The 23,624-nt window shown below is 41.4% G+C and overlaps 2 protein-coding genes across 4 annotated transcripts in view; one reads left to right on the plus strand and one right to left on the minus strand.

Annotated features, from left to right (window-relative positions):
• The window catches only part of LOC119655906 (flotillin-2), a 364,992-nt gene that overhangs the window by 280,401 nt on the left and 60,967 nt on the right, over positions 1 to 23,624 (plus strand). The gene's annotated exons all lie outside the window — the stretch shown is intronic.
• On the minus strand, positions 79 to 22,705 carry LOC119655901 (glucose dehydrogenase [FAD, quinone]). Its single transcript, XM_038062057.1, has 3 exons — positions 22,035 to 22,705; positions 1,702 to 1,952; positions 79 to 1,641 (listed from the first exon to the last, which is right to left on the minus strand). Exons 1-3 carry the CDS (start codon positions 22,502 to 22,504, stop codon positions 314 to 316), a joined length of 2,049 nt encoding a protein of 682 aa, XP_037917985.1. The 5' UTR covers positions 22,505 to 22,705; the 3' UTR covers positions 79 to 313.

Below are 23,624 nucleotides of genomic sequence, written 5' to 3' on the forward strand. Positions count from 1 at the left end.
TGAAAATTATTGAAAAGTAACTTTCCAATTAGCAAATTTTCTCTAGAGGCCGAAAAAAGATCGTAAACTATCAGCAAATCGTTGTCAATAATTTTATTCGGTTTAAGTAACATTTAACTTAAAAATACATACTTCAAAATGGATTGGAATAAACACTGAAAATGAAATAAAATAAATTAATCATGCAGGAACATTTTAAGGGCGAAAATATGAATTTTAGAAAGTATAAAAAGGGATCGAGTATGTCTAAAATTCCACCTTAAAATCAAGCACCTAAAGTAAGCAATCATTTGGCATTTACTACTAATAGAAATCACACTGACTCGAGTGTTTCATTTACATAAGTATCCTTTCGTCGTTTATATATATCGTTTTGCAGCCACAGTTCTTTGATCATGTCTGCTCCCTTTTCTGCGATCATTACTACCGGAGCATGAATGTTTCCATTCGTGATAGTTGGCATGATACTGGCATCGATGACTCGCAACCCCTGGACACCGTACACTCGGAGTGACGAATCAACTACCGCCAACGGGTCACTAGGAGGGCCCATCTTAGTTGTTCCTGACATATGATAGATGGTCATGGTATATTGTCTTATCACACATTCCCAGTACTCGTCGGTGAATCGGGCCAAGTGCTTACAGTTCGGCAGCGGTTTACTCCAAAATCTAGCTCCGAATCGTTTCATGGCTTGGGTTTCAGCTAGCGCTAAAGCGGTTTTCACTCCTTCTCGAAGAACGTTTACGTCGTCCGGGTGGGTTAAGTAATTGTGATATAGAAGTGGATACCGAAGAGGATTCTTTGAATGGAGTTTGATTAATCCCCGACTTTTTGGTCTTAGCATCATTGGGAAGACACCGAATACGTCCTTGTTGTTGATTTCCGAAAAGACTTCGTTGTAGAAACTGTCCGAAAGTCCATGTGCGACCCTCACTTGACTGCCTCCATCGGAGCTGGTTGAGGCACTTGTAAGCATGAAACTTATGTCAGGCCAGTCATCAGAGGCGTTTGCGTATTTGGTATTAATGAATGCCACCGCTTCCAAGCCAACACTACTAGTTAGGGGTCCGTCTTCTGTTATAGCATATCGTAAGGCTGTGTTTATGTTGACCATGCGTTTCATGACAATGCTGATCGGCGCATCTATTTGGAAAGCTAGACCCCCGACTGCAATATGGTCCTGCAAGTTTCTACCAACGCCCGGTGAACTATGAATGATGGGGATATTGACGCGATTTAATTCTTCATCAGGTCCAACCCCTGACAACATCAACAAATGCGGACTCCCTATAGCTCCAGCAGCCAAGATAACTTCCCGCTTTGCGTAGACACGGTGATATGCTTTGTCTCGTATAAATTCTACACCAAGTGCTCGTTTTGTTTCAGGATCGAAAAGAACTTTCGTTACATGAGCCAGTAGTGCGACATGTAGGTTTTTGCGCGATCGAGCAGGACGAAGGAAGGCTTTAGCAGTACTGCAACGGGCTCCGCGGCGCATATTAAATTGATAAAATGCGAAGCCTGTTTGTTGGGGACCATTTACGTCTACTATGTCGTATCCCATCTCTTCACCCGCTTGTAGGAAAGCAGGACCCAATGGTGTGTTGTATGGTGCGTCCTGCACCGTCCAAAGGCCACCTGTTGGTAAAACCAGATTTTAGAGGGAAAATCTAAGTTACATTGAAGTCGACATTTTACCTGTTCCATGATAACGTGTATTCTTTGCTAGGTAGGGATTTCGCTGATCCTCCGACTTGATGAAATATGGTAGGATGTCGTCAAATCCCCATCCTGGATTTCCAAGTTCTTCCCACTGATCGAAATCTCGTCGGTTACCACGTATATAGAGCATTGTGTTGAGTACCGAGCTGCCCCCGAGTACCTTTCCTCGCGTCCAACAGCACCTTTTGTCTTTCATCGCCTGGCAAGCAGTGTTCTGGGGTTGAGTTCTAAAATTAATTATGATATCATTAGAGAAGTTATATAACTGCAACTTTTCGATATTTTGTCATATTGAGCGATTGCTTAGAAAGATTGTCACAGCATCTCACTAGCTCGCTATGGAAACTTCAGTGGCAATATATGTAGGTTGGGGTTTGGGGAAATAAATTTCAGATATATTGATATCCCATATCTAAAAGGAACAAGGCGATCTCAGGTTAAAACAGCTTGATCCTTCGAACTTCTCTAATTTAAGTAGTTTTAAACGTAGGATAAGTTTTTTGCTTTCTCCTTCTCCTGAGGACAATAATTAATTAGAGTTTTCTCTGTTTGCTGTCCGTTAAATTAAATAAATAATTGTTCACTATATCTCATGCTATCATAATTCGATGGCTATCTGTACCTCCCATTTGATTCTATGCAACAGTAATTTCGGAAGGGTGCATGTGCGCGTTATATTCCTGAATTTTTTCAATTTGCTTTAGCCAATATCAGACAAAATTCTCTCTAAGGAGCTGAAATTATTCAAGTGCGGGACAATGTTTGGGCAATAATTGGCATCAGGAACTATAACCGTTTCTTTAATTTATTACTTCCATGGCTTCAACAGAAGAAGTAAGTTTTTTCTGGACTCAGGAAGGTCGTTCTCTAAATTTTCAGGCAATTGGCTAATGACCTTGTACAGGAAGTGTTTCTCAATTGAAATAATTTTTTTTTCAAAGCATCTTTCGTATGTTGGCTAAACAAAGTATAAGCTCCGAAAAACTATGAAATATTTAGGCTGAAACCATGTTTTAGTAATAATAGCTCTCGTTGTCCTTCATGCTTATGTGATATAACGGACGTGTTAGATTCAAAATTTTTCATTGTATGAGCCTTTGTCAAGTGGGGCCAACATTTCTGGATTTAGTAGGTCGCTTTTCTCAGTCGTAAGTTCCCAGACCACCACCATATTTAGCTATTGCCATCCTGGTTCGCGTTTGGTCGTTTCTAATCGAAAGAGGTAACATAGTGATGGGAATATCTGCCCAGGGGCCGATAGAAAATGTCACAGCATCTACCAATAAGGATACCTCTCTATTCACTAGTGGCTGCAGAAAATCATATAACACGTTACCGATAGGCACACATAAATACAGACTATGGGGTTCCGAAAATTATATCAGCCAAGGGCAAAAAATCCTGCAAAATCGCTCTTATTTTAACAGAGACATCAAAGGAGAGTCACACAAACTCTCAAATGCAAGCATGCAGTGGCAGAAGATCCTTCGAAAAAAGATTTTGTGACCAATGGACGGAATGGGGGACGTAGTAAATGTCAACTAACCAACATACTCGTAATGCGGCAATTCTAGAGAGAAGTCAAACCGAATGAACTGTTCCTACAAAAAGTTGCGAAAATTTTAGAGAGCCATTTTCAAGGCACCTGAGATTTGCAAGTAGAGTGGAGGCGCCTGAGATTCACAACTACCAAAGACAACTCCTGCCTATCAAATTCCGATTCCACTTCACGAGAGATGGGCAGCTACCAAAGACAACCCCTGCCTATCAAATTCTGGTTCCACTTCACGAAGTGGATTTACTTTTAGAACCTCGCGTTCATAGGCTTTTGTCTTTCCTCCTTCTTGCCGCTTTTGTAGCTCGTTTTAAATCTTTACAGTTCCGAAGGCAACTCCAAGCTAGTTCTTCTTTTACTTTAACATCCACGAGCAAAAGGGACAAGGAAATATCCGCTATGAATCGTCTGGTATATGATCGCTTCCAGAACACCGGATGCAACAATCACCGTATCCAGTAAAGAGCTGGCTAATATGATTATCTCCCCATATCTCTGCTTGAACTTGTTCCTTACATTAGGAATGAGGTCATGCATTCATGCATATCCTCGTTTCATATACGCAACTCCAACCATGTCGTCTTTCTGCATTCTTCGCATGCCTTTATAGATCTTATCTTTTTCTTCAGCCTTTGTCCCGTTCACAAGCGGGGTCGGCTCGTCCTGATCGGTTTCGCCATTTGGCTCTATCGAATGTGGGTCCAATTTCGAGGCGTTTAAATCCCCATCCAGCGTATCAAGCCACCGTTGTTTAGGCCTGCCTTTTGGTCGTTTACCATCGACTTCGATGTTCAGACCAATTTTAGCAAGTGAATTCTCGTTAGCACGAGTTGCGTGACCATACCATCGAAGACGCCTCTTTCGCAATTTTTCCACGATAGGTGCAACCCCATAACGATCGCGGATATCCTCATTTCGAAGGTGATCAAAATGTGTGACGCCACTAGTCCAACGCAACATCTTTGTCTCCATTACCGCAAGACGCCGTTCATTGTCTTTTATAGTTGGCCAACACTCAGAACCATAGAGAGCGACAGGACGGGCGACATTGCGGTAAATTTTAGATTTGAGATGTTCGTTCATACGTCGATCACAAAGAACACCAGTTGTGGAACGCCACATCATCCAGCTTGCGTTAATACGTGAAGCAATTTCATAACGCAGTTCTCCATTGGCTGATAGCGTTGATCCGAGGTATTTAAATCGCTCAGTTCTGGCAGATCACTGCCGCTGACAGTGATTGTGCCTGTTTCATGGGGATCGGTCGTGTTGCTTGATCATTCCATTTTTGAACAAATTGCTTGAGATCATTTTTGCTATCAGATGCTGCAGATCTGCATAAAGCAGTGTGTAGGATGCTGGACGTTGGATATCCCGTGTGACGGTGTCCATAACAAGAACAAAGAGGCGTTTATAGATCTTATCTGGTTAGCAAAATACCATAATTTCTCACGCGAATATGTCGCGCAAACCTTCACATTCACTGTGACAACCGCAGGCAAGCCGACAATCGTAACCTCTTCTTCAACAAGAGTGAGATATTTTGACATCCAACGACAACATGACACCTCGGCTGGCGTAATTTACCGCGGCTTTTTTCAGGTTGATCATTGTGTTCATGGCAGCCACCGTGATTTCTGGTGCTTCGACAGATCATAGTCATTATAGATCATGGGTAGCATTCTGTTATAAATGACCTTTTTCGTTAGCTTCTCCAATGTATCTAAAACTCCGACCGGGCGATACGGTGGTCTCGTTGCATTGAACTTAGGTTTGCCTTTTGCTGCTTTTGTGGTGTGGAGTGGAAACAATTTGTTTGAGAAGGCAGAAGAAAGCGACCTGCTGTGGTTTTTGTCCTTATAACATTGCCTTTCATTACCAAATGGTAGGCGTGGCTCCAAGGATTCATATCTTTACACAGTGATTTGAAGCAGTTTCTTTCGCTTCTTCGGATGAAATTGCTTCGCAATGGCTTGTATGCTTTGCCTCGATTGTTCCCACTGAGCCTCTGGTTAAGTCACCGAACGCATGCGATCCGCTTTGCGATTTCATTATTTCACCAGCGCTTGGGCTGCTTACTAGGTGACAGTCGCCTTCTGGGCATAGTAGCATCACATACTGCTACGGCGGGTAACATTCTGTAGTACCTTCTGGTTCAGGAATATACCGGGCTTGAGTGCTGCAGAAAACGTGTCATGCGCTTGGGAACTTCCTAGTGGTCATTGTGAGGTAGCGCTCATTAATATTTGAAATGACCTTAGTCTTTTTTTCCTCTAGATTTCGGGAAGTGGATGGGCTTTCACTACCTCTGTGAATGCTTCAAGTTGGCATTCGTTGGTTGGCTGCACTACTTGAGAGCATGCTTCTTTAATTCCCCCACTATGATTTTCAGACCACGTCCTCTAGTACAAATACTACGAGGCTTGAACTTTGAAATGACGTACATTTTGTGGTAAACGAGTGACACTTTCCAGTGACACTTTGACTGCCGAAGGCTTCACCAGAATGCTTAAAATTATGTGACTTGCTGATAGAGTATGTCAGCATGTCACATAATAAAAGTAGTAGGAGTTTAGAAAGTATATTTCCGAATTAAAGAAACTTCCAATGAATGGGAACGTCAACGTTGGAGTTCATTAAAGTGGGAGAATCTAGGATTAGAAGTCTTAACTTTAGTAGCTGATACTTAACGGAAACGAATTGGGACAAATACAATTAGTCTAGACGTTATTCTTCAATGAAAATTAGCCATGTTTTACTAGAGCTATTGTACACGATGCAAGAGTGCAGTGATAATGCGCTCATTCTTGTTGTTCTTTCGCTCAAACTATTTCTCAATACCTAGGATCAATGCATGAGTCCAACGACCTTTTTCACGACTTTACATCTTCCACAGTTTTTTCTGAAATCTGTAGTTGCATCAGCTATATATGTATTTCTAATTCGTTTGTAAGGTTAGTGTGCCTCAATTGAAGAGCTGTACGGATCATTCATATGGTAGTACACACTGCCTCACCCGATTTCATCCGCAATATATTGCATATTTTCAACGCGCCATACATGAAAAAGAAACGTCAGGTGATGTTTGGGACTTCAGTAGTAAGACATTCTTTTCAACATGTACTATGCAAATGCCAGTGAACATTCAGCTTGGTCAACTGTACTGTTCGGAACTCTGGAACTTTCTAGAGCTTCGTTTTGCCCAATATGTTCCAAAATTTCCGTATTAATTCAAGATTTGAAAACACATGCAGGCAAGTCAATTGAGGTGCCATTTGCCGTGCCAGTTCAGAATGACTTTATAAGTAATGTCCGCGACTTCTTTTTTAAATATTCCTGTTTGTTTCTTGGTATAGCTAGGGTCCTCATTCCAGCTCCTGCCTATTTTATTGCTTTTTGGCAAAGTCTATTTGCTCGCAGACAGCATTTCAATTCTCAGATTTCATCAATTACTTTTTTTTTACTTACTCCCCTATATCAAGGTAGATGGCCTGGTGGGCTAGGTAAAGGTCTTAAATATAAATCTACGAAGCAGTTCGCGTAAAGGATTCATGAAAAAATTTTTGAATTCAAAATGGTTTTCTCTGCTAATTGAGGCAGGTGTTAATTTGTAATTTTAATTATCTACGGATTTGCGGATGGCTTAGGACGCTAGGCTGTAACACGAAAGGTCGCAGTCAAATCTCACTGGTGGCAGAGGGGTTTGTATCGTGGCTGGATGTCTGATACCAGTCGACTCAGCTGTAAATAAGCATCTGACTCAAATCAGAGTAATAATCACGAGCGAGCGCAAAGCTGACCATATTGCTTCCTACAGTACACCATAGTCCTGTGGTGTACGGTTACGTTCTGGAATGGAATGCTCTAACACGCTTCATGCTCCGAATCCAACTATAATAGATTGTCGTGACAACGATTATTATTATAGCCTAAGCAATAATCTATGTGACCAGATTTATGACATGTTTGTCTGCACTATATATTCCTGATTTTGTTCACTTTTATTTTCTTTTATTATTTTTTCGCTTCATTGTCTTTTATTGTATTGTTTCATTTTTCAACACAGCGTATATACTTGTATAATATATTTTTATATTTACATTACACTAGAATACAGGGAATAACATTGTACTAGGTTGGCTGGTAGAAAAATGAGCGACACAGGATAATTGTAGAGATAATAAAGAGCATTTTACCAACTCCAGTAACACCCATTATCCCTAGTAAAAGAACAATAAGTTGGATGGAAAACAGGACGAAAACATTGAAGGATCTCTTTGCTCCACGTAACATGGCTAAAAACTGCTAATGAGTAGACGTGCGTTATAAAGTAATTCGCTCTGTACTAATAGAATCGAACCTGTTCCTTTTTTGCAAAAGAAATTGTTCGGCGTACAGACCAGTTACCAAGTGGACGAGTTGACCAGAAAGCGGTAGTGGTAGTGTACAGGTCACGCATTAAGTGGAATCCATTGTCCCCAGGTAGCTAATGAGTGGGTCGCCCCGAAAATATTTGAACAATTTTACATTCAGCAATGGTTATTTTGAGGTTAAGTTCCGAGCTCAAATTCAATAGGATCCGATTAAATTGCATTTTTCTACAGAAACTTGTCGTGATACTTGGGTTGGTTGAGCTTCAATCTCTTGATCTCGATGTCGTGGTCATAATTGAGTTTCTTAGTACTAATATACAATAGAGAATATTCCTCGAAGGGTGAACATGAACTTGAGAAGTCCCTGATTCTCCTTAGGAATGGCTCAAAAGGGGAGTTGAAATAAGAATGACTCATTCGCGAGTGAGAATATATTCACAGTGCTGAGCTATGGGATCAGCTGAAACGACCCCAGCATTCCAAAGAAGAGGAGAATTTTAGACATTCGAATAGTCCCGCAACACTAAAGGCACTACAGCTCTACTATGTTGGTAAAAAAAAATTAATAGGACGCTTTCTGCTAAGCAGTGGAATAAATTCCCGGAGCCTGTCCCAGGTATGACATAACAAGTCCCAAACCAGTGCTCGGCGTTTTATGTATAAAAGGTTTTGTTGATCTTTTATGTGAGAATATTTGAGTACACGATGGTTTCATTTTTATATAACTAGTAGTGCATATACTTTCAATATACCTCATATTCAGTTCAATGGGGTCCTGACATTTCATCTCTTAGAGTTACTACTCTCTACAATTTTAAACTATTGGAACTTTATTAATAATAGTGGGATATCCACAAAACTTCCCATCAGCTTCATATTAAAACCTATTTTACTGTAATATATCACGGATCTAGGAGAAACTTGAGGGGGATTCACAGCAAATTTTCAAAATATAATAATATACTTTTATTGACTTTATTTAAGTAGATATTGCAACGGAAAGTATTTTGAGACCTAAATATCGCGCATGGCTCACCATAATTTTTGTTTCAGCTCTTTTTGGTTGGGTAGCTTCTAAGAACGGGTTCTTAAAGTGTTTTACCCATCTTGAGCCCATGCACTCCTCTCCTTTGCAAGCATTGTCAAAACCTACATTCGCTTTGATACCCCACATGGTTCTTTTGCTTGTATGCCCCCCCCCCCCTTTAAAGTTTAACGTGGAGCAGCGTAATTCACCGCATGTGTACGGGTTCATAGTTTCATCCTTTCTACCAAATTTCATATCGATAGGCGTAATCGTTTTTGGGACAAATGAGTGTGACAGCCTTAAAAATGAAGATTTCAACAAGTAATTAGGAGATACTATGACACGCATAGGTTTCATGAATATGCCAATGACAACGATTAATCGAACGTTGTCCGAGGAGGTTGAATGTTTAAACACATAGGCTGGCTAATATAAACTAGTGTCCGGATAGTTACGTGGTTAGAGCACAAGGCTGTCATGCAGAAAGTCGCGGTTCGAATCTCACTGGTTGCAGTGGGATTTGTATCGTGATTTGACGCTGGATACAGTCGACTCAGCTGTGAATGACTACGTGGGTCAAATCAGGGTAATAATCTCGGGCGAGCGCAATGCTGACAACATTGCCTCCTACAGAGTGCTGTAATCTTGTAGTGTACCGTTACGGTCTTGAATGAAGTGCTCTAACACATTTCAAGGACCTGGTCCAATATGGATTGCTGCGCCAACGATTATCCTTATATTAATATAAACTTCACTCCAGGCAAATAAGTGACAGAACAGATCAACGGTCTACGACAAGAGGATGCCCTATCATGCGTCCTCTTTAACCTGGCCCTCGAGAAAGTAATCCGTGATGCTGAGGTAAATGCAGGAGGTACGATCCTCTTTAAGTCCATCCAACTACTGGCCTATGCTGACGATATCGACATCATGGGAAGAACCACCCGAGACGTACAAACTGCCTTCATCCAGATCGAGCAGGCGGTAATCGGCGGATATCTTGGGCTGCACATCAATGAAGGCAAGACAAAATATATGGTGGCAACGTCAGCACCAAAAACCAATCAACCAACAACATCAAACCGCACTCATCGAACGGGAAGAATAAAGATAGGAGAATACAACTTTGAGACCGTTGATAATTTCTCCTATCTAGGGTCGAAAATCGCAACCGATAACAGCTACGATGATGAAATCCGCGCACGGTTGTTGTCAACCAACAGAACCTATTTCAGCTTACAAAAACTGTTCCGCTCGAAACGTCTCACCATAGGGTCAAAGCTCTTACTGTACAAGACAATGATCTTGCCAGTCCTCATGTATTCCTCGGAAACTTGGGTTCTTAGCAAGAAAAATTGCGAACTCTTGACCGAGTTCGAGAGAGAATCCTCCGAAGAATTTTTGGCCCCCTACATGAGGATGGACGATTCCTTAGCCTACACAATTATGAAATCTATGAGCGATACCATGACCGTCCGGTTGTGGATAAAATCCGGCTCAATAAGTTACGGTGGGCGGGTCACTTAATCCGTATGGATGAGGATGATCCCACCCGGAAAGTCTATAAGGGCAATATCTATGGTAGAAAAAGAAGACGAGGCAGACCCTGCCTAATATGGAGCAATGGCGTAGGCCAGGACTTTCACAACCACCTGAACAATATTATCATTCATGCGCATATAAGTATATTCAGTTCTAAATGCATGAAAAGCCGGAGACGATGATTTGATGATGATTGAACCCCAGCAATGAAACGGAAGAATGCTGCATATCGGGTAATGCAGCAGTTTTAAAAATGGGAGAACCTCATTCTTCAGGTAGAAAATGTCGAACCTGATTTTCGACTGCATAGGCATTTTAGAGGAATGGGTTGAATATTTTGATGAATTGTTTATCAAGAAGAATATCGACAAATTAAAGGTCCCGACGACAGACCAATGCGGCATCCCGAAGCACAGAAGAAGCAGTCCCTGCAATTCATCGGCCTCTGAACTGTCAGTCGACTGGAGCTGGTGAAATTACAGCTGAATTGACTAAATATAGAATGGAGCAGCTCCACCAAGCTGATCACCCACTTATGCTCAAAGCTTTGTACAGCGAATCAATGCCTAACATTACACCGCTTTACCATACATAAAAAGGGAGATATCCCATACATAAAAAGCGACATATCATATCATCAGTGCAATAATTATAGAGGTATCATGTTACTGAGTACCTGGATAGCCTTATGTGCCCAGATGTCATTGGCCCATATCAAAGATACTTCACTCCAGGCAAATTAGCAATAGATCAGATTTTCTGTCTGCAGTAATCAATGGACAAACTGTTAAGAGTATGGTCATCAGTCCACCCTGACCGATGGGCAAGGCCAGACACTATCGAGACTTTTCACCATCAATAACGGCCTAAGGCAAGGAGGATGTTCTATCACCCATTCTTCCTAATCTGGCAGTAGAAAAAGTGAACCGCGACGTTAAGGGGTGTACCAGAAGTACTATCCTCTGTATATTCATTATCAATCTGTGCTTCTTAGTTGAAGACATTGAGATCAATTGCAATTTGAAAACAAAATCGCGTCTTCGATTATATACTTTCTTGGGCATGGTAGAGGACCATATTATAAACCAAAGCGTACCAACTGCCTCCTAATTAATATAAAGGGATTTCAATTTAATTAAACCGATATAAGAGAATAAATCACTTGAATTATTTTCTACAAATAATTTTTCTTATTCTGACAGAAGGACATGGATTGGCAGGATTCGAGAAGTAGTAGTAGAGTATCTTTACTTAATCTAGCCTAATTGGCTGTTTAGCAATGGACATAATTATTAGGTATCAACTTAGCCATAAGTGGAAGTTCTACACGGATTCCTTGCAGATTTAACTTGATGCAGTATGTGTCATTTTGCGCCACCATATGTCCTAATAATAGCTATAAGTTCTTCTGGAATGCTTCTCTTTCCACTTTTCTCCATTAACGACAACTATGCTAAACTGAATAAAAAATTCCTGGTGAAATCCTTCCAATGCTGTTGCAAGCTAGCCGACCAGCAAGATTTTGGTTGTTACCATGGTTATTCAATTTTAGGAATGCGAAACCCACTACAATTAACAGGTCGTTAGCCCTTACAGTTTCATTGCTAATGTTCGCAGTTGTACTGGTTCGCTGTTAACTTTACATAATTGGGTGAAATTTTTTTAGATGTATTCAATTGGAGTGTGGTTTCCATTTATTATATTAGGTTGGGGACAGTTTTATGATCGTACGTTTCAGTCTCAAGTTATATCGCGTCAAAGATGGAGTCCACCAAGGAAGAAATTCATCATATTTTACATTTTTACTATCTGAGAGGTAAAAATGCAACGAAGGCAGTCAAAAAAATTTGTGAAGTTTATGGGTCCGATACTGTAACGATTCGCACAGCACTGCGTTGGTTCGATCTATTTCGTTCTGGTGCAGTGGATGTCGAAGATACACCCCGTACTGGTAGGCCAATTGTCATAGAAACCAATAAAATCATCGAAATCATCCAAGTAGACCGGCATGTGAGCATTTGCTCGATTGGCCAGGAACTGGGTAACGACCATAAAACCATTTGGAACCATTTGCAGAAGATTGGATTCCAAAAAAGTTGGATGCCACACGAGTTGGCGCAAAAAAATCTCTTGAGCCAAATCAACGCCTGCGATGCACTGCTGAAACGGAGCGAATTCGACCCATTTTTAGAGCGGATTGAGACTGGTGATGAAAAGTGGATCACGTACGATAACCTCAAGCGGAAAATATCATGGTCGAAGCGCGGCGAGCCGGCCCAAACCATCGCCAAGCCCGGATTGAGGGCCAGGAAGGTTTTGCTGTGTGTTTGGTGGGATTGGAAGGGAATTATCCACTACGAGCTGCTCCACTATGGCCAGACCCTCAATTCGGTCTTCTACTGTGAAGCAGGAGATTGACCAGAAGCAGCCAGGATTGGTCAATAGGAATGGTGTTCTGTTCCTCCAGGACAACGCTCGGCCTCACACATTTTTGATGACCGCCAGAAGCTACGGGAGCTCGGATGGGATGTCCTATCGCACCCACCGTATAGTCCGGACCTGACACCAAGTGATTACCATCTCTTCCGGTCCATGCAAAACGCTCTTGGTGCTACTAAGTTGGCCTCAAAAGAGGCTTGCGAAAATTGGCTGTTTGAGTTTTTTTGCAAATAAGGAGGGGGGTTTTACAAGAGGGGGATAATGGAGTTGCCTTCTAAATGGCACTAAGTTTGCGAACAAAACGGCGCATATTTGACTTAAATCAGATAATTCTAAGTATGTTAAATAAAGCGTCAAATTTCGATCACAAATACGACTTTAATTTCCCCCAACCCTATAAACGCTATATTATTAAGTCGAGTCACACGCTATTCTCAAGTACTTGTATATGCGGAAATGTATCCCTCTATCTCTGCCAAATGAGTCCTTCGAATGTAAACTCCCGAAGTGAAGTAGTGAAGAATGTACCACTTTGTTAAAAAAGTGCGGTTCTAAATCTGCTTTTTCCAATGTATCTTCTGAATAGCCTTTCAAGCAGGCATGTCATTAATGTCTCCAGAACGATCTTTTGTGCTTCAAGAATATCCAGAAGTGAAGTAGTGCCAGTTTAGGCGAGTACGTCGGCTGCGAAACTAACGAGTAGAGATTTCTGTGAAGTATGTACCTAGTCCCAACAAGCAGCCCGAAGTGATGCATAATTGTAATGCACCCACAAAGTGTTGTGTGCCCATAATTCTGATCATCTTTTTTGCGAACTGCCTCACGTAGATGTTGCATAATACCCACTTTTTGTAACAGTTTGTTCGGGTGGAACAGATTCATAGGATGGTGTGATACATGCACACGACAATAGAAAAAAGACTTTTAACATGACCTTGACTTTTGAATGACATTGGCGTGAAATTTTTGAATTTTCTTCACTTTTTGCACGATATTCGCATAATTGATTTATTTTTCCGTGCGCAACGATCCAGACCCGACCGCCCATAATTCCGAGTATGCGGTGTATGGTCAACTGATAGTCTTTTTGCAGATGTGAATATGTAACTTTTTTTCAGTGAAATTGAAGTGGTTTGCAATTCATCAAGATTTGGAACCATTAAGACACGATACTTCTTTTGGAGCTATGTACTTATGTCGTCTCTTCTTTAGTTATTGTTTTATTAAGTCGCGGGATCGGCTCGTTTAGATCGAATTCGCCAGTTCTCTCAATCATAGGTTTGGTCAGGGTGTAGTCGAAAAGCTGTTAACTACTATCTAGGGTGGTAAGCAATCGCTGATTCGGTCGGCTTTTGGGTCGTTTCCAATCAACATGGATGTAAAATCCAATCTTAGCTAGTAATTTCTCATTATAGAGCGGATTGTATAGCCACACCATCGAAGATGCCTTTCTCGCAATTTCTTAACGATTGGTGCAACCCTATATAGATTGCAGATGTTCTCATTTCGAACGTGATCCAAGCGTGTTATAATGCAACATCTTTATCTTCTATCATCAATCGAACGATAGACGGCGACAGCGCGAACGATGCTATGATAGATTTCGGATTTGAGACGTTCGACTCTGGAGCGCCATTTCAACCAACTAATACTGATGTATGAAGGACCTTTAAAATCCATCATGTTTCATCCATCCAATGTTTGTAGGGAATATATGAAAATCAAATAATACTTCAGACGGTTCAGATCGACCTTTTCGTTGGCATTTTGGATGTCAACGGAAGTGCCAGATACATCAAAATTTTCCTGTTTCTCTGAAAATATGTATAGGAGTAAACGCAAGGGTACATGATATTGGGCCTTCAATAAACCAAGGTATCGGACGTTGTACTCATCATTCCATGTGAATTTCAGTAGTGCCTCCTATGGGAAGTTGCGCATTCGTGATGAAAGTCCATAAATGTGAGAGATTGGAGAAACGACCTATTACCTCCATTTTAGTATTCCAATGCTGGCGCTGGACCTAAAGGACTATTTGTCATCATTCTTCTGAAGCTTTCTTAACAGGATTTTCCTATGTAATGCTCGTCACGCAGTGCAGCAATTATAGAGGCGTCCAGTTGCTGAGTACCACTCAGCTATCTTACTAGGCTGGATAGCCCCATACGCCCAGTACATCATTGGCCTATATCAAAGAGGCTTCACTCCAAGCAAATCAGCAACAGATCAGATTTTCCCCCTGCGGCAAGCGATGGAAAAATTGTAGGAATATGGACATCAGTTGCACCATCTTTTCATCGACTTTAAAGCCGCCTATGATAGCATACCCAGGATAATACCGTACACGGCGATGAGAGAATTTGGTATCCCAACGAAATTAATAAGACTAGGCTGACCCTGACCAATATACGAGGCCGGCTAAAAGCAGTAGGATCACTCTCTCATCAACAACGGTCTATCATGCATCCTCTTCAACCTGGCCCTGGAGAAAATGATTCGCGATGCAGACGTAAATGCAAGAGGCACGATCCTCTTCAAGTCCACCCAACTACTGGCCTGACGATATTGATATTATAGGAAGAACAACCCGGGATGTACAGTCTACTTTCATCCAGATCGAGCAGGCAGCGCGAGATCTCGGGCTGCACATTAATGAAGGCAAGACGAAGTACATGGTGGCAACGTCAGCGCCAAAAACCAAAGAACGGAAAACACCGAATCGCACTGGTCAAACGAAAACAATAAGGGTAGGAGACTACATTTGTGAGACCGTTGAAAATTTCTCCTATCTAGGGTCGAAAATCGCAACCGATAACAGCTATGACAATGAAATCCGCAAGCGGTTGTTGGCTAATAACAGAGCCTATTTCAGCTTACAAACACTGTTTCGCTCTAAACGTCTCACCATAGGGTCAAGGCTCTTACTATACAAGACTATGATTTTGCCAGTCCTTATTTATTCTTCGGAAACCTGGGCTTTTAGCAAAATGATTGCAAACTCTTTCCCGCGTGCGAGACAAGAATTCTCCGAAGGATTTTCGGGCCCTTCATGAGAATGGACGATTCCGTAGCTCCATAACGACGAAATCTATGAGCGATACCACGACCGCCTAGTTGTGCATAAAATCCGGCTAAACAGGTTTCGGTGGGCGGGTCACCCAATCCGTATGGATGAGGATTACCCAGCCCGGAATATATCTAAGGGCTATGACAACAATAATGTTATGAACAAAATATTCAAGCGATACTTTGGTTTTACGAAATAAATTATTTTGAATGGTTCGGACGATTTACTCTTTTCACAAATCCAATCACTAGAAATGTTGACACTACCCACTATTTTGCAGAAAGGATGGTAGGTGGATTTGAGTTCCTCATTATGCAGTATTTTCCCAATATTGTCGAAAGCTTTTAACATTTTATTTAGCAACCTTTGGTAGTTTAGATGCTTGAGTGATTAAAAGGGGGGATACCACCATCAAAGGTGAGATGATTCTGCGGTGGGGGATTACATCGTTTGGATTACGGGGTGGAATGATGCTTCACAACTGTACTGATGGAGGGTTTTCCTCCTACAATGTTCTTGGTATCCTCTTGCGGATTTCTAATCGGTAAGGTCTTTTCCAAAAAAACTCGGGTCCATTTATATCATCAGCCAAGTACATCATAATATCATAATAGTTCAATGAATAATTTGGAACTTCTCCAATAGTCTCATTTTATTATGCTGCAGATATTTAATCCATTTAAAGAGACTTAGTGGTCAGCGCTGCCGTATAGGGTTCAGTCCGAATTTTCACATGCTTCAGTATATGTTGAAACTTAGGTTAGATCCCTTAAAGGTAAACTTAGTCGTGATCGATGGAAGGAATTCCTCAGGATTGTCCGGAATTTGTCTGTTGCCACCATTAAGGATTTCTGCGTTCGTGGAAGAAGTGCGATTAGTTTTGAGAATTCCAAAATGGAACGCATAATTGTGTGAGATGATGGCTCTTAGACTTTTCCGTTCGCTTTCCGATTTTGAGATTTTCAATGGCCTGAAAAATCCCTTTTTCAATTTGGGGAACCTGTGCAACACAGACTGATGCTTCTTAGTGTCCGTTTCTCGTTTTGGGACATTTTTAGTGAAAACGTTGGTACATCTGATACACTGATCGTTACTGATAGAAGCCGATTATCATTTCAAACCCTAGAAGCCTAAAGGATTAATTTATCATTTTGTTTGTGAATAAAAAAAGCTACCCAGCACGCCGGCACTTACTAAAAAATTAAGTAAGCATGAGCTTTTTACTGGAAACGACTGACAATAATTTTGGGGTAATTCGGTGTACGTCTGTATTCGACAGGAACCACAACAATCAAACATTAGAAAATAACCACGTATCACTAAAAACGATTTTTTTAGCAAATATCACGATTTGTGCAGCGCTACAGCTGAATAAGATAAAAGGGACGATATGAACGATATCGTGTACCCCTGTGCGTTTGGATAGTAAAACCACCCTTTATCTTTCCCACTTGCCAGAAAATAAAATGAAAATTGCTACTGAATTAACTGGACCTGACTTTGGCAGTCTATTTAACGACTTCTCCAAAAAATGCAGGGTATCAAGAAAACGAGTGGTCCATCCTCCGCTTACTGAGGGAAAAGGATTATTATTAAACAAAAGACTTGAGCATCACAATCGAGGTGATTTTTGTCCGTGCCATTTACATTATTGGTATGAGTTTGTAGACCACGATGTCCCAATTTCCTGGTTACACTAGTAGTTTAGTTTCCTGTGGAGGGTAATTGGCATCTTGGCGTTACATGGTCACATGTTGAAACAACAGATCCTATTTCTCCATCGCCATTTCTTTCAGATCATCAGTTCTTTCTGAAGCCACCGGGAACATATCCTCAACCGCCATAATTCCAATATGGTTTACCAATAGTCTATATATATTTTTTTTTTGAGAATTGTGGGGTCCTAAGCCCCCATCAACGCCGGACCGGACCAAATGTAGAGCAACTTACTCCCTCTTTTTTTGGTTCACAGTCCCCTCGTTTAGGGCTTAGCACCCAAACTTTACAAGTGAGGAAGTGAGTCCTTGTCACCGTCATGTCCATGCTATCGAAGATGCTTCTTCCACCATTTTACTACTATCTGTGCCACCTCATACCGATCGCGGAGATTCTCATTACCGATGTGATCATAGCATACTGGTTTAACGAAATATTCATTCAAGTTCATTGTCTTTTATAGTCGGCCAGCACTTTGAACATAGATACCGCGGTAAATTTTGGATTTGAAATGTTCGTTGATGCGTTCATCACAAAGAAGTTGGGGATCGCAGCTTCATCCAAGTTGCGCTGATGCGTGAGACAATTTCCTAAGAAAGTTCACCGTTAGCTAGTATCAGCATTGGTCCAAGATATTCGAATTGCTCCGATTTTTGCGGGTCACAGCCACTAATAGTATCTGTTTCATTGGGATCGGTCGTAAAAAAATCTGCTTTATTCAGATTCAATTTCAGACCATGTTGTGTGAGGTGCTCATTCCACTTTTTGCAAAACTTCAAATGTGAGTTAGAAGTCTGTCACGGGAATGATATCGAATAGATCATACAAAAACAGAAACACTGGCAATTCTATTGTTGGCTAAGTCATGTACCAGCACCCACTACCGTAGCAAGGCCGATGCCATAGGCACTCTCCTGCGATTCTCAAATTCCCTTATGTTTTGGAAACGGCTACCATAATTTGGAATGATCGATCTTTCAGCTACAATCTTTTGCTTTCGTCAACCGTATATGTTTGGATTCTGGAATGTACGAACGCTGCTGTACGGCAATATCTAGACTGCCCAGAATGCTTGTTTATTTCAATTTCACAAATAATTTTAATGATAAAAGTTAGGCATTCTGGGATTAAGCGTGGTAAGATTCAAGGGAGTCCTTCTCTCCCTCTTGCGGCATTATCCGTTGTTTGATGAATTCCTACTGCATCTACCAGGTGAGCCCTCATCTCCTACGGCCGGTACCAGACAGAATATGAATTACAATATTCCGGTCCTGAATGAGAGAGGGCTTGCGTTTTTCAAGACCTTCGACCGCCTCGCCATTGGCGGCACACGGTTCGAGCAGTAAATCTGCCAGAAGTTTAGTTGGGCCAACTGACCGATAAAGTACATTTAAACGAATTAATGACATTGCGATGAGCAGTAAATTTTGGAGTTGTCTTTTAGATGGGCGAAACAAAAGAAGAGCTGGCATCTACCCGGAGCAAGATCAACACTTGATGTTCGCTTCCCTTCGCTTGCGTATTGCGCCCGCCACCACTCCCAGGATTGGCGAATTTAGACCCTTGAAACTCAACACGGTCTGTTTTCGGAGTTCGTCTGTCGTTTGGCAGTGGGAAAGCTATCTAGCTGGCCGGACGACGGATATCTCGCCGAAAGTGTTGGGGTGCCATCAAAAGTGCTCTTCTTTCCACTGCGACCACAATATCTCCTAACTGCCGAAACTCTTAAAAAGTTCGACAAGCAAAGAATTCTTATGACCGCTGCTAGTGGGAACGAGCATGACGTGCTTGAGCTCCGATGTCATGTAACAAATGGAAATTTCTTATTGCGCTGCTTAGGGAGGGAGAAACTGCCTCATATAACTGTGATTTTACCACGGTATACCGCATTATGAAACAACTTATGCATGGTCGCAAGTTTCCTCATCGATTAGCAGCTTAAGGGGTGGAAAGACCGCTCCGCTGCATCTCTCGATCGTATAATAGCTGGTGGAATTCCACCTATATGGATGAAACGACTAGTCACCATACTTATGCATGCGGACTGCTCTTCCAAACAAAAAGAAAATCATCCCGGCAATAAATTTACTCAAGTGGGGAAAAACCACGGGGATTCACGATCTGTTCGAGGAATTGTTCTTTGCAGTCCCTGTAGACTTGCTGCTGTTGTTTGCAGCCACTGTAGAGTTGTTGCTTCAACTTATCTGTAAATCCGTGGAATCCGAGAAAAAAGAGGATGACTGTCGATATTTTGAAAAAGTGCACACGTCCTGAATTTGATAGTTGGAGAGGTATTTGTATGCTGCCTGCTTTTGTAAAGATAGTAGCTAAAGTAATTCTGAAACGCATCAGAGAACACCAATAAGCCTTGTTCAACAGAAAGCCGGCTCGACCACTTCAACATTTTTCGGAACATTTCGTAGAGAGGAACCAATAGTTATAATCAGAACAACATATCATGGCGCAAAATCTCATGTTTCTGAGAAAATGCAAATTAAAGTCCGAGGACTTCAATGGATCACAACATCTTCCCTCAAATATCTCGATTATGTGATGAAATCTGTTTGCTCTCTCACTTTTTCGAAATAACTCTGGCTTTAGAGGAAAAGCCAAGCGTAGTCGGTTTGGAGATAAAGACTAACAAACCAAGGTTCTCAGTTCGGCGTTGACTAATCACACTTTTCCTATCTGCATTAACGGGCATAACATCAAGGGCGTTGGTAACGTTTTTCCTGCTTTTGGTGGCATCGAGCTTGAGGTCACCCGACGCATTAACAGTGCCAAATCTGCCTTCGCTCTTCTATCTAACATCAGAAAATTTAGATACTTCAACACTAATATCAGGTTGAGCCTACAGGCCTGGTACCAGTTGATGGAAGGTGGAAGTGAACGTGGTTAGGTCACATATTAACAAAGTTGGACAACTATGCCGTGTAATAGAATCCAGAGTTACCGGCGAATGGTTCACCCTAGGACCATTCGGTAGGATTGTAGGCTACTCGAGAAATCTGGTGAAACCTGAATCACATTTCACCGAACTGGCAACGATGACTTGCAGGCGTGATTGAAACGCTATGCCCCAGTTAGGAAATATTGGCAATCCCATATAGCTGTCTGTGGAAGTCCAGCAATGTAATCTCAGATGGACTTATGGCAAAATGAAAATGAGGCAGTGTTTTCCTAATTTTATTGTCGGCTATATTTAGCAATAAAATCCACTTTTCAGAAAAGTGCTTGCAGAGAGGTGTTAATTTATGAAGAGGTTTTGGGGAGATTTCAGTCATTTAGCTAAGAAACGAGACAGATTACACTAATATAAAGTGCTATAAAATGGTTAACGTACCAATTCACCAAACACGTATCAGGCATGTAGAAATAGGAATCAGAAAAGTGGGACTCCTAATGGATAAAAGATCAATCGAAAAGTTTTCTCATTTCGAATTTCCAATGCATTTTTTCGGGATTCAGTTTGAATTGCATATCCGAACATTCGGTGCATTTCCTATAATAAAGAGATTAAATATAGATTGTTTTATAGATGTGATGGCAGAAAATTAACTAATCCGCGAAAGACATACGTGCTTAACTTCTCATATCCAAATCACGTTCGCAAATTATATAAGAAACACTAAATTATGAAACCTTAATGCTGTATGCATACTTGTTGAATATTTATGTATTTTTTCTGAAATTCATTTACTCAAAGTGAAGTCAATCTTTTCTTCCACCATTCAAGAAACTGAGGAAAGATGCTTCCGCTTCGCTCTACACTTTACAAAATCATATGAGTAATTGATGCCCATTATGTTTACTAGTTTCCCTAATCGCATCTTTGAAGGTCTCGACGCCGCCCAATTGAAATCGATGACAAACTTAAGAGAAATCGACAAGATCCGGACGGAGAAATTTCGCATAGATGCGGTCAGCGGTGAAAAAGCCATAAAATATCAAAGCAAAAGTGGAAGAAGCAATATATGCAAATTTGCTCAACAATAAAAAGTGCGAAGCTTAGCCATTTGTAATAAACTTTCTTCCATGTATTCTTCCATAACATCTTGGCTGCATTTCTTATTCAAATTCGCCTATTGCACTTGACGTGATGGACGAGAACTACACATTTTTTTGAAGGTCAATGTCCCGGAAAATTTGATTCAAGATTGCCCACTGTGACCCACCGGCATTAGTTGCATCTTTATTTGTGCCCAGCCAACTACAAACGGCTTGAGTTTTCTCGAGTTCCTGGTTAAACAACTCACGGGCTGAGTATCTTGCTCTGATGGTACTCGATTTCGCAGCTACCGAAACAGGGTTAGAAGTGTGCGTGTTAATTGATTTGGTAACCGACAATAAGCAACATAACGAGCAGGTAGCGGAGTTTTTGTAACCATCGCTTGGAGCACATGAAGAAACGACTCGTTTCATTACCCACAAACGAACTTTGACATCACCATAAAGCACTTGATGCTTCTGCTTCACGATGCGGGCTGAAAACTGATCGCTAGCCTACGTGAGTGCCAAGTCGGGTATACATACTCCGCGTACTTTTATGAAGACATATAATTACCCTTCTTACATAATTGTGTGACTTACCTGTACTTCCAATCCAGTTTGCTCTTATGTAAATAGAGAGACAATAGTGGCACGTCTGAGATTTCTGTTTCGTGGCCTCCAGCTTCCAGAAGCAGCACCTTCCATTGTGGTATTTCTGAGAGACGTGATGCTAGCACCGAGCCTGCAGATCCGCCGCCGACAATTATGAAGTCATATTCCTTGTCGACTTCTTTCACATTGTATGGTCGATTTTCTGGGTCGAAAAGATCGTAATTGTAGTACGCTAGTGCAACTATTAGCACCGGGACAATGGCGAGTTTTCCGATTCCCACAATGGCGGTTGCAGTCTTAACTGCAGCCGTGATTGCAAGGCCCAGCTTGGTGGCGCCGATAGCTGCACTCGCCTTGCCAACTGCAGCGATCGTACCAGACGCGGCACTGAATTTTGCAATCGAGCCTCCAATCGCAGGGACTATCTTGATTGCGGTTCCAAAGATCGGGAAGACCATGTTGCAGGATGCGCTTAGTTCATGCTATCACGTGCACCACATAAAACACTTTCACCGAACACCGACGGATCGCTTTCTTGATCGTTACTCGCGTCTTTAGCGCGCAAACAGCGCATTCATTTGCTTACGGACTGAGTTGTTGATATGAAAGTAAAAGTCACGTCTCGACTGCGCCAAAGTGCGCTCATTTCTACTTGTCATGGTGGCTTAGTTTACATGGGTTTGATCCAGCGGATCCCACCTCCTCCAATCGTTACTAATGTGCTGTCTTTACGGGGTTTCATTCACAATTTTTGTGTCTCACTCATTTGAGTGCAATTAAAGTCACTTATGGCGGTAGTGCTCCCAAAATTTTACATGCATGCATGTAATGGACCAGGCCTGGGAACAAACATAGTTATTTGCTTTGGATAAAGTCCGTAGCGGAAGCAGAAAAGCCGAGATAAAGTCTGGAAGGTGGGTTGCTATTTAGGCTGAAAACAAAGCTAACGAAATAGATTGGTTTTATGTAAGCCATTTTCTCTTAACATGCGGACTAATTACTAAAGAAAGTCTGATTTTATTTTTTTAACTAAGATCAAGATCTTTAATTCACATGAGGACAGAACTGAATTAGACCTTGCGCAATGAAAGCTTATGCAGAAATGATACAATCATTAGTCGGTAGCAAACGTAGTTGCGAAATTAGGAGCCACGTGCAACTTCAATTTGAAGGGTTAAAAAAGGGCTCAACCTTTCAGGGGTATGTAAGGGTAGTGTACAGACGGAAGTTACTCTAGCCGCCTCCTCTCTACTCTCTCTCTCTGAGGAAAAAAAGTTGAGCGGATAAATAGCAGGATTCCTCTGCCATCAATGCCTAAGGAAGAGAAATAATATCCTTTCACCCATTATGACATTAAGGATCTGCCGAACGGTCGTTTCTGTGAAAACCTTTTCTGTGAATTCTTAGTTGCCTAAGACTTAACTTTTTGGTCAAATAAAAGTATTTTTGATTTTAATTTTCAAAGAATTTATTCAAAGCAATAACCGATTGATTTTATAAGCTCCTTCAATTTTTCTGTCAAAAAGTGCATTCCTTAAAAGAAAATCGGTGTCTCTTTAGGTTTAAGAGATCTATTTT

The sequence above is a fragment of the Hermetia illucens genome, chromosome 4 (genome assembly GCF_905115235.1).
Source record: "Hermetia illucens chromosome 4, iHerIll2.2.curated.20191125, whole genome shotgun sequence".
Classification (NCBI taxonomy): domain Eukaryota; kingdom Metazoa; phylum Arthropoda; class Insecta; order Diptera; family Stratiomyidae; genus Hermetia; species Hermetia illucens.

Excerpts from the sequence above, each read along its gene's own strand:
- LOC119655901 (XM_038062057.1), bottom strand. The coding sequence starts at position 22,504 with ATGGTCTTCCCGATCTTTGGAACCGCAATCAAGATAGTCCCTGCGATT. Across the intron at positions 1,953-22,034 it reads AAACTGGATTGGAAGTACAG|AACTCAACCCCAGAACACTG; the intron begins GTAAGTCACACA and ends AATTAATTTTAG. Across the intron at positions 1,642-1,701 it reads TACACGTTATCATGGAACAG|GTGGCCTTTGGACGGTGCAG; the intron begins GTAAAATGTCGA and ends TTTTACCAACAG.